This window comes from Myotis yumanensis, unplaced genomic scaffold, assembly GCF_028538775.1.
Source record: "Myotis yumanensis isolate MYYU_CA2020_CCGP unplaced genomic scaffold, mMyoYum1.0.hap1 SCAF_6, whole genome shotgun sequence".
In the NCBI taxonomy this organism is placed as follows: Eukaryota; Metazoa; Chordata; class Mammalia; order Chiroptera; family Vespertilionidae; genus Myotis; species Myotis yumanensis.
The window spans coordinates 97031749-97041663 of record NW_027223757.1 but is presented as its reverse complement, the minus strand read 5'-3'; the positions used below and the strand labels follow the sequence as shown (position 1 = coordinate 97041663).

At 57.0% G+C, this 9915-nt stretch overlaps 2 protein-coding genes across 3 annotated transcripts; one reads left to right on the top strand and one right to left on the bottom strand.

The window, feature by feature from the left end:
- Positions 1–119: 119 nt before the first annotated feature.
- On the top strand, positions 120–3631 carry TCF19 (transcription factor 19). Of its 2 annotated transcripts, XM_070418991.1 has the most exons (5): positions 120–215; positions 621–1164; positions 2092–2647; positions 2906–2936; positions 3244–3631. In XM_070418991.1, exons 2-5 carry the CDS (start codon positions 927–929, stop codon positions 3343–3345), a joined length of 927 nt encoding a protein of 308 aa, XP_070275092.1. In that variant the 5' UTR covers positions 120–215; positions 621–926; the 3' UTR covers positions 3346–3631. The 2 variants fall into 2 exon arrangements, with proteins under 2 accessions (XP_070275092.1, XP_070275090.1); XM_070418989.1 differs by having other exon boundaries at positions 2906–3631.
- A 1554-nt stretch (positions 3632–5185) lies between these two features.
- Positions 5186–9609, bottom strand: POU5F1 (POU class 5 homeobox 1). Its single transcript, XM_070418992.1, is given in 6 exon segments — positions 5186–5449; positions 5593–5751; positions 6030–6160; positions 6466–6580; positions 9192–9398; positions 9400–9609. Coding segments are annotated over 6 exon segments (1086 nt in total).
- Positions 9610–9915: the final 306 nt, after the last annotated feature.

Sequence of the window (9915 nt, the reverse complement as noted above, 5' to 3'; positions counted from 1 at the left end):
GAACGGCACGGGGCGGGCTTGCGGGCGCCAAGTTCGGACCCGGGAATTCCGAAGGCGGGGTCTGCGCTGCCCGCGCGCGGAGGCCGCGCCCCCCCGGGCCCCGCGCCCTCGCTGTCAAACAGCTGCGGAGCGCCCGCCGGGCAGGAGCCCGAGGGTCCCGGACGCCGCGCCGGCCGGCACTGCCTGCAGAGACCGTTCCGAGACTGCACCACGCGGTAGATCCGGCACCGGGCTGGGGTGGGCAGAAGGCTGGGTTTGCCTCGCATCGTCTCGGGGAGCTGTTTCTGTTCCCCCACCCCACCCCCCGGAGAAGCCGGCAGATGGGGTTTAGGTCCAGTGTCTTGGAGAACGTAGGGACCCGTTCTCTCTGCCTTTTGGGGGGTGACAGTGGAGTCACTTCCCACTGGGTTTAAACCTAGCTAGTTATGAGTGCGGGGTTGGCCAGGAGAGCGAGGCGCGGACGAGCAGGAGGGCTGGCTGCTCCATTTGGAGAAGCGGGTCTGACAGGACAAAGCTGTTTTCTCCAATGTCATCGCGATGACAGGTTAGCATTGCAGAATTAGGAGCGCGCCAGTTTGCAGTTCCCCGGAAGCTGCCTAACGGTATGTTGCCTCGAACAGATTGAAGGCGCCCGGGAAATTCTTCGGCCTGAGGATCCGGTTCATCCAAGGTGCCATAGGACGTGCTCGTTGTGCACTGCCCCGAATTTTTCCGCTTTGGAGCTGCTTGACAGCCATTTTGCATCGCGTGCCTAGGATCCCTGCATTCTGAATTTGCTCAGGGACTGTGCTCAAAGTTGAAATTGCACAAAGCACAACTCAAGCTTGCACCAGACAGAACGTGAGCCTGGACCCCGTGCATGGCCCAGGAGGGGGAGCGGTGATGGATCCCTGACGTGGAAGAGCTGGTGTGCAGCGGCACTGCCTATGCTGCCCTGCTTCCAGCTGCTGCGCATTGGGGGCGGCAGGGGCGGCGACCTCTACACTTTCCACCCCCCAAGCGGAACTGGCTGCACCTATCGTTTGGGCCGCAGGGCCGACCTGTGTGATGTGGCCCTGCGGCCCCAACAGGAGCCCGGCTTCATCTCCGGAGTCCATGCAGAGTTGCACGCTGAGCGCCAGGGTGATGACTGGAGGGTGAGCCTGGAGGACCACAGCAGCCAAGGTGAGCAGTCAGCAGTTCGGGGATGGAATGATTAAGGGATTCCACAGGGACCCTGCCTGCCTGCCTCCCTGTCAGGTTGGACGGATGGGTGGACAAGGCAGTCCGGACCTGTCTTTCCACCAGAAGCATGCCGTGTTGACTCTTGTTGGTCTCCATTAAGCTCAAACAGGGGCTAGGAGGTGGTTCCAGAGCCTGGGGCAGCATCAGGGAAATATCCATGGGGGTGTTCTGTGGCCATTGGGGGGCCTGAGCTCGATGACTCCGTTTCCGGACTTGCTGAGACACTTGTTCCTGTCTTGGGGCAGTTAGGATCTGTCTCACTGTTTTCATGATATGGGCATGTGTCTTACTCCCTGCCGTGGAGGTGGTCACAGCCAGCCTCAGGCCTCACTTCACGTCTCTGGGTCTGTTTTCCTCTTGGGTGAAATGGAAGGACTCCGTTTGAGGAGCGTGTGGGGGTAACTATGGTAGCACCTTCATTTAGTGCTTATGATCAAGCCAGGCACTATTTTAAATTCATGGAATGTAGGTGGGCATTAACATCCCCATTTTACAGACAAGGAAAATGAGGCACAAAGAGGTGTGCCTTGTCCAGGGTCACCGAGCTGGTAAGAGGTGGCATCAGGATTGGAACCCAGAGCCTGAGCTATGCTGAGTGGAAGCTGGATGAGGGTGAGCATGTCTGACACTGGACCTCAATAGAATGTTCCCTCCCATGTTCTGTGGGAGGCAGAAGGAACACACCTGTTCCCAGCTCAGAAAGAGCTTAGGGTCTGATGCCACCTGCCGAGGGACTTAGCATGTGAGGATTTGATGTCAGGTGTCCTTTCTCATGTTCCCCAGAAAGTCAGGGCCATTTTCTCCACTCCTAACTGGTCATTTGCTTTTGTCATTCCCTGTATCTGTCTGGTGCCCCACCATCAACAGGGACTTTGGTCAACAGTGTCCGACTCCCTAAGGGTCACAGGCTGGAGTTGAGCGATGGTGACCTTCTGACCTTTGGCCCTGAAAGGCCCCCAGGAACCAGCCCCTCGGAGTTCTACTTCATGTTTCAGCAAGTCCGAGTCAAACCTCAAGATTTCGCTGCCATTACCATCCCACGATCTAGGGTAGAAGAGGGAACCGGGGTTGGTTTCCAGCCCATGCTGCCTCCCCAGGGGGCTCCGCAGCGTCCCCTCAGCACCCTGTCCCCTGCACCAAAAGCCACACTGATCCTCAACTCCATTGGCAGCCTCAGCAAGCTCCAGCCACAGCCCCTCACCTTCTCCAGGAAGGGGGGTGGGCCACCGAGCCTACCTCCCCACACTCCCCATGGGAAAGAGGGGACCGCCCCTTCTGCCCCAACCCCAAGAAATCGAAGGAAATCAGCTCACCGCGTGTTGGCAGAATTGGATGATGAGAGAGAGGCTCCTGAGAGCCCCCCCGTCCTTAGAGAGCCCAGGAAGAAACTCTGTGTAGAGAAGACTCCACTGACACCCAGTGGGTAAGTGGCTAGATCACAGTCTTGTTTCCTCCCTACCTTTCGATTCTTTTTTAGATCCTCAGGTTGGGAGGTGGCCCTCGGCTGGGGATGAGGTGGGCAGTGGGCAGACAACAGGTTGAATGGCAAGACGGGTTAGCTCTAGCAACCAGGTTCACCACTATTCTGGTGAGTCTATCTGGACCCACTATTTTCATCCAAGGGAAACTTCTAGGCTTCTCCTACAGGTTCTCAATGACCCAGGTTTTTGTTTTTCTTCAGAAATCGACTTGGGCATCCTCCGAAGCACCCCGTGAGCACCCCCATGACGCCTCCTGTGGTTGGGGGCGGGGAGCCCTGTGCAGCCCCTTGTTGCAGCCTGCCCCAAGAAGAAACAGTGGCCTGGGTTCAGTGTGATGGATGTGATCTCTGGTTCCACGTGGCCTGTGTTGGCTGCAGTATCCAGGCTGCCAGGGAGGCTGACTTCCGGTGCCCAGGGTGTCACATGGGCGTCCAGACCTAAGGCCCACCACCAAGGAGCCAGAGATCGAGCTGGCCATGGGTGGACACAGTGGGACACCAGTGGGTCCTAAGAAATCCCTCTTCTCTTGCCTCCCCAGGAGGGAATGACTACAGGGCAGAGGCCTATTGCTATGGATCCCAGGTGTGGAACAGGCCTCTCGGCCAAGGTGACAGAAGAGATGGCTTCCTGCCAAAGATAATGCCTTCAGGAAGTTGCTAGTGAGCTGTAAATTCCGTTACAAGTCATAGATCCTTACTGTCACGGACACTAGTGTCTGATCAGAGCATCATCAACTACAGAGACCACCTGTGCCTGAAGATATAAGCCCCAGACCCAAACAAGTGAGTTCTCAACTTGGATGGCACCACCTAAGGCATTCTGGGAAAACCTAGGGCACAGCCCCCAAACTCTAATCCTACCACTGACTATGTTTGTAGCCTGTGGCCTGGCTTTTCAGAGGTTTGCTTCCATTTCCAAATAAAGAATGAATATATTAATTTGCTGCTAGGTAGTTATTCCTTTGTGGGTCTGGAACACCTTGCTTTCCAATTCTTGATAGAATGGACTTGGAAAGGTTTGGAAAACGTGAATTCTTAGGGGAAGGGGAGATGAGTGGAAAAGATAGAAAAATACCTGCTCACTGAAAAAGTGCAAATATATGGGATGAAGTTGGAGCCTGAAAAAAGAAACCCAGGTAATGAAGGGTTCTAGTTTAAAAGAAAACATCCGCTGCCCTTACTGTTAGGTAGCTGGGGTCTGGCAGTTTCATGCAGATGGCAGAACTTGTACCAGCTTCCCCAGTGCAGGCCGACCTCAGATATTGCGGGTTCGGTTCCAGACCACCGCAACAAAGTGAGCCGTCATCTTTTACTGGTGGAGGGTCTTACCTCCGATTTGAAAAAGTACATCTGTGAAGTGCCAACGTGTGCCTGCACTACCAGGGCAGAAAACCAGCTAGAGCAGCTGCTGCCTGGGCCTGTGTCAGCTCAGCCCACATGTGGGGCATTGCCTTATCTTGATACATGTCCACCCTCTTTCCACTCCTACCATGGCTTACCAACCTATTTTTTCCAGAGGAAAGAGTTCCAGGGCAAGGACCCCTATGTGGTAGCGGCAGAGCCAGGACTAAAGCGCGGAGGGTCTGCGGAGTCACTCACGGACAGGACGGGCAAAAGGAAGGGAAGCCTCATGGACCCTGGCACCAAGGAAGCACAAGGAGGAGTTTCTAGCTGGGGTTCTATGCAGAGGAAATAAGTCCCTAAAGACTGGATTTCTTAGCATAATGCCACCAAGGACTTCCAAAGTAGCATGGGGAAAGCAAAAAGCCAGCTCCTAGTAGGGAATGGTCTGTAACAGTGATGGCGAACCTATGACACGCGTGTCAGAGGTGACACGTGAACTCATTTTTGGGGTTGATTTTTCTTTGTTAAATGGCATTTAAATATATAAAATAAATATCAAAAATATAAGTGTTTTACTATGGTTGCAAACATCAAAAAATTTCTATATGTGACACCAGAGTTAAGTTTGGGTTTTTCAAAATGCTGACACGCCGAGCTCAAAAGGTTCGCCATCACTGGTCTATAAGTAACCACATCTGTGAGCAGAAATAAGTTCAACTCAAATTCCCTCGGACCCTGTGTCACAAGCTCCTAAGAACTGGCTTGGCCTCTGAGGGCCTCTTCGAAAGAACGTGGGTTCCAGGCCCAGCTCCCCTGCCACTGTGGCTCCTGAGTGGGTTCCGCACTTTGGCTTCAGGGTCATCGCATACCGCCCCCTCCCTTTCAGTAACTGGAAGAGGATAAACCAAAGACACAAGTATCCACCCACTGTGTCCCGGGTTTCTTTATTAAAATCAAAGTGATAGGGGATTAAAATCAAGAGCATCACTGAACTTCACCTTCCCGCCAACCAGCTCCCCAAACTCTGCCCCCACACCGTTTGTGCTCCCAATTCTATAGTGAAAGGAACTTAATCCCAAAGCCCTGGGACAATCTCGGGTTCTTTCCCTTGCTCCCCGTCCTGGGAAGGCAGGCAGCTCAGTTTGAATGCATGGGAGAGCCCAGAGTGGTGACAGGCACAGCGGGAAAGGCCTCCCCCTCAGGGAACTGGACCGCGGAGTACAGTGTAGTGAAGTGAGGGCCCGCATAGCCTGGGCCAAAGTGGGGCCCTGGGGCCACAGGAAAGGATACTGGTCCCCCTGAGAAAGGAGGCCTGGGAGCCTCAAAATCCTCTCGTTGAGAATAGTCACTGCTCGATCGTTTGCCCTTCTGGCGACGGTTGCAGAACCACACTCGGACCACCTGGGGGTGGGGGAGGGAGAGGGACTCGCTCAGAAACTCCAGATGGGTCATTTGGCCCAAACCCAACAGATCCAGAGGCCGAAGGGCAGGCACCAGAGCTCGGGCCAGGGGGTGGGGCCAGGGGAGGAGGGCAGGGCACTCACGTCCTTCGCCAGCCCGAGCTGCTGGGCGATGTGGCTGATCTGCTGCAGGGTGGGCTTCGGGCACTGCAGGAACATGTTCTCCAGGTTGCCCTTCACTCGGTTCTCGATACTCGTCCGCTTTCTCTTCCGGGCCTGCAGCAGGGTCTCTGCTTTGCATATCTAGGCAGGTGGGGAGGGGGTGACAAAGAGCTAGGAGGGCAGGCTTCAAACCCGCCAGGTCTGATTCAAGAGCAAGTTGCTAAGGGGCATTGATGGAGGTGTCACCAGAGCCGGAAGGTGAGAAAGAAGGATCCTGCCAGGGCAGGCTTGGACCAGCAGCTGCACCTGGCCCAGCAGCACTGAGCAATCACCTCCCCCGATGGAGGGCTACTGCCCCAAGAAGCAGAGCTGCCAGCCAGGGTGGAAGCAGTGGACGCGGGGCACCCGCCTACCCTCACCTCCTGCAGGTTCTCATTGTTGTCAGCTTCCTCCACCCACTTCTGCAGCAGGGGCCGCAGCTTACACATGTTCTTCAAACTGAGCTGCAGGGCCTCAAAGCGGCAGATGGTCGTTTGGCTGAACACCTTGCCTGGGGAGGTGGGTTGAAAGAGAAGCAAGGTGAGGCAACAGGCAAGGCCCTCATGACCCCGAGACCCAGGTGTCACCACCTCTTCCCACGCTCACAAGGTCCCACACCAGGATCCCACTTCCCAGACGGAGCGCAGGCCCAAATCTCTTCCTCCCTCTGCACCCTCGTCCTGGGCAAGGGCAGAGCCTGCCCCGGAGCCCGGCCCTCATTCCCTTGGTAGCAAAGGCCCAGGTTCAGAACTGCTCCTCCCAGGGGAGGTGTGGTCTCTTTGTTCTATGGGTCAGCACATGCTGAGGGGGACCCACCAAAGAGAACGCCGAGGGTAAGCCCCACATCGGCCTGAGTGTACCCCAGGGTGATCCTCTTCTGCTTCAGGAGCTTGGCGAATTGCTCGAGGTCTTTCTGCAGAGCTCTCATGTTCTGCAACAGCATTTAAAAAGGCAGAGGATGTGTAAGAACACAGGCACACCGCTGTCCGCCCCTGCCCACCCGGGCCCCAAGGACTGGTCTGTGGGAGTACCTCTGCATCCAGGCCGCCCACCCAACACCTGAAACAACCCATCTACAGCCGTCATTCACCCTGAGCAGCACACATGCTAGAAAGAGCAGGTCACGGAGCCCCTGCTGGGCAGCTCTAACACTCAGAGGCTTTCTGCTGGAGGAACAGCCCGAGAGAAACCAAGGGCACCAGCCTCTAACTCTCATCTCAATGCCTCCTCCCAGCTTGTGGGGTCCCAGACCATGACCCAGCACACACACACACACACACACACACACACCACAGAAAGTTACAGGTGTGTGAGAGGTGTGAACAAAGTGCTCTGCATATGGCTGGTGCATTTAAAAAGCTGATTATCCCCCCTTTTTAAAATTAATGTTAGAGAGGTGTGGGTGTGGGGAGAGAGAAACATGTATGGTAGCCTCCTGCAGGCTCCAGGCTCCCGACGGGGAAGGGGAGGAGGCGGGGGAAGGGGAGGAGGCGGGGGAAGGGGAGGGAGTGGTGGTGGTGTTGAACCTGAAACCTGGGTGTGTGGTCATTGAACTCCCCAAAAAAGCCAATTATCCCTTGTTTTTATATCTTTTTTTTGCAATATGGAAGCATCCTCAGTGATTAATTCAACAGATTTATTCTACACCTTCTCTAAGCCAGTGGCTACACAAAATAGACAAAAAGCCTTGGCCTCGTGAGCTTCCATGCTAGTGTGGAGACAGCACACACCGTGGAAAAAGTGAAACCAGGAAGAGGATCACAGAGCACAGCAGGTGGGGCATGCAGGACAATTTAAATAAGATGGAGGTGGTGCACTGAGCAAAGGGAAACAGCCAAGTGGGAATGTCCTGAGGTGGCGGGCTAGGCGGGCCGGCACAGGCCAGGCAGCAGCTAGGCGAGCTGGGTGAGTGGGCAGAGGAAAGGGGAGGGGGAGGAGCTAGGAGAGCAGAGGGGTGAGCAGGGCAGACCCTGCCGATGCTGCAGTGAGATGAAATGATCTGACTCTCACATTGTAAGGTGTTCAGTCCAGTTGACATGGTGACAAGAGACTAAGGAGGAAGTGAGGGGATAACTAGGGAGGCAACTGCAGTTTTCCAGGCACAGATGGTGGTGGCTGGGACAGGGTGGTAGTAAGTATTGATTTCGGGGTGCATTTCCCACGTAAAGATAGTGGTGTTTCCAAAGGAGTGGACATAGGGAGACTGGGGAAGTGAGGATGCCTGGTTTGGGCCTCGAGCGACTGGGTGAGGTGCAGCTGCTCAGAGAGCCATCCCAGCAGATGGAACACGCAGCAGCCAAGTCTACGAGGCCCTTGAGCCTTGAGGGTGGAGGGGAGCAAGGAAAGGTGGATGGAAGAGAGGTGGGTGGGCCAGGGGACCGGGGAAGGGTCAGGCCTTTGTGGGGTCCTGGGAGCCTTGAGGAAGTATTTCAAGGGTAATCAATCACATCAACTCACACCCGCTCCCTTCCATTCCCAATCCTGCTCAGCCAAGGTTTCAAACCCGTAGCTGTCCCCATCAGGGCTCTTCCAAATCCTACTTCGGGGGGTTGAATAAGGTAAACCCAGTTCAAATCCTAGCTTATCACTTAGCAGTTTAAGACCCGTGAAATAGGCTAATAATACCTCCCCGGGAGAGTCTGTGGCAGTTAATGAGATAATGATGTAGAAATGCGAGCACACAGCCAGGCACTTAGGAAATGGACCGCAATTGGCAGCCATTATTATTCAAGGCTCAGCAGTCGCCTCCAGCCCAGAGGCAGGGCTCCGAGGCCAGCTGAAACCGCTCACACCTCCTCGGCGGCCGGAGGCTTCCGACGTGATCTCTAATTGCTTACACTGGTCCCTGCGGAGAGCTGGACCGTTCACCCCGAGGAGTCCTGGCTGGACTGAACGTGCCTTCCTTTGGGGAATGGCCTGGAGGGGCCAGTTCAAAGCTTAAGAAATTCCGCTGCACTGGGTACTTGTCGCTCTTGAGGGGGTTCGGGGGTGCCCTCTGCACCAGGTGGCTCTTGGCCCAGGCAGAAGCCATGGGGGACCAGCCCTGAACTGGACGGGAGGTGAGCCCACAGCACGCGGCCACACAGCCGAACAGGAGCGTCTACAGAAACCAGCCACACCCTCCGATCTCAGGAACAATAACCCAGGGAGAAGTGAGCACGGTTTTTACCCTCAGGCATTTGGGTAAGATAAGGGTCAAGTTATCAGGGAGGCTCCAGGTGGGAGCAGGGGCTCAAACCCCAAGCTGGGTCAGACACTGGGACTGTAATAAATGGAGACCAGACCCTGGTCAGGCCTAGGAAGTGGAAGGTACATACTTGGCAACGAAGGCCAGGCCGAAGCAAGGCCAGCCTGGGCCAGCTTCCGACTCCCCGAGGCCACCCACCCCTGCCTCCCTTCGGCTCCGCCGGAATTCTGGCCTCGGTTCCCACCCGGTCCCTGCAGCTCCCCTCGGGTTCCAGGCCAAGAAGGCTGCAGGCCACCGCTTCCCCTCCCCTCCCTGGCCGCCCCTGCCGTCCAGCCTCCACCCAGTCCCACTGCACCTCACTCACCTCCTCCTCGGGGCTGGGCTCCAGCTTCTCCTTGTCCAGCTTCAGGGCCCCAGGCAGGGCAGCGCAGGGCTCGGGGGAGGCCCCCTCAGAGTTGCTCTCCACCCCGGCTCCTGCCTCGCCCTCGAGCTGGGGGGCCTCCAGGCCGCCTTGGGGTGCCAGCCCCACTCCAGCCTGAGGCCCACAGTAGGCCACCCCCCCCGCAGAACTCATACGGCGAGGGGCACGGGGGAATCCCCCACACCTCCGCCCCGGGCGCAAGCCCCGGCCCGAGGGCAGACCCGCCAGGAGGGCCCTGGAAGCCCAGCCAGGTCCGAGGGTCAACCCAGCCCGGCTCCGGCCCTCCTGGCCCATCGTCTCCACCACCTGGTGGGGGCGAAAAGGCGAAGTCGGAAGCCAGGTGTCCCGCCATGGGAAGGACGGCGCCCCGAGCCGGGGGCCTGGAGGAAGGAGGGCTCTCCGAGGCACTGCTCGCCACTCACCCCCTCCCCAACCCCACCCACTAGCCTTGACCTCTGGCCCCGCCCCCGGGGGGAGGGGGAGGAGAGAGCCATGGAGGTGGGAGAAACTGAGGCGTAGAGTGTTTGCCTGCTGGTGGCGGTGGTGTCTGTGGAAGCGGAATGTCTGGGAGCCCCCGTTAGGCGAGTCCCCCGGCCCAGCCCCAGGGCCCTGGGCACAGTCCCCGATTAGGACGTTCTCTTCCAACTCCCGGCCCCAC

Bases quoted from the DNA above. Each gene is read 5' to 3' on its own strand.
- TCF19 (XM_070418989.1), top strand. From the start codon at position 927: ATGCTGCCCTGCTTCCAGCTGCTGCGCATTGGGGGCGGCAGGGGCGGC. The intron at 1,165-2,091 runs GTGAGCAGTCAG...CACCATCAACAG, and splicing joins GGAGGACCACAGCAGCCAAG to GGACTTTGGTCAACAGTGTC. The intron at 2,648-2,905 runs GTAAGTGGCTAG...GTTTTTCTTCAG, and splicing joins ACTCCACTGACACCCAGTGG to AAATCGACTTGGGCATCCTC.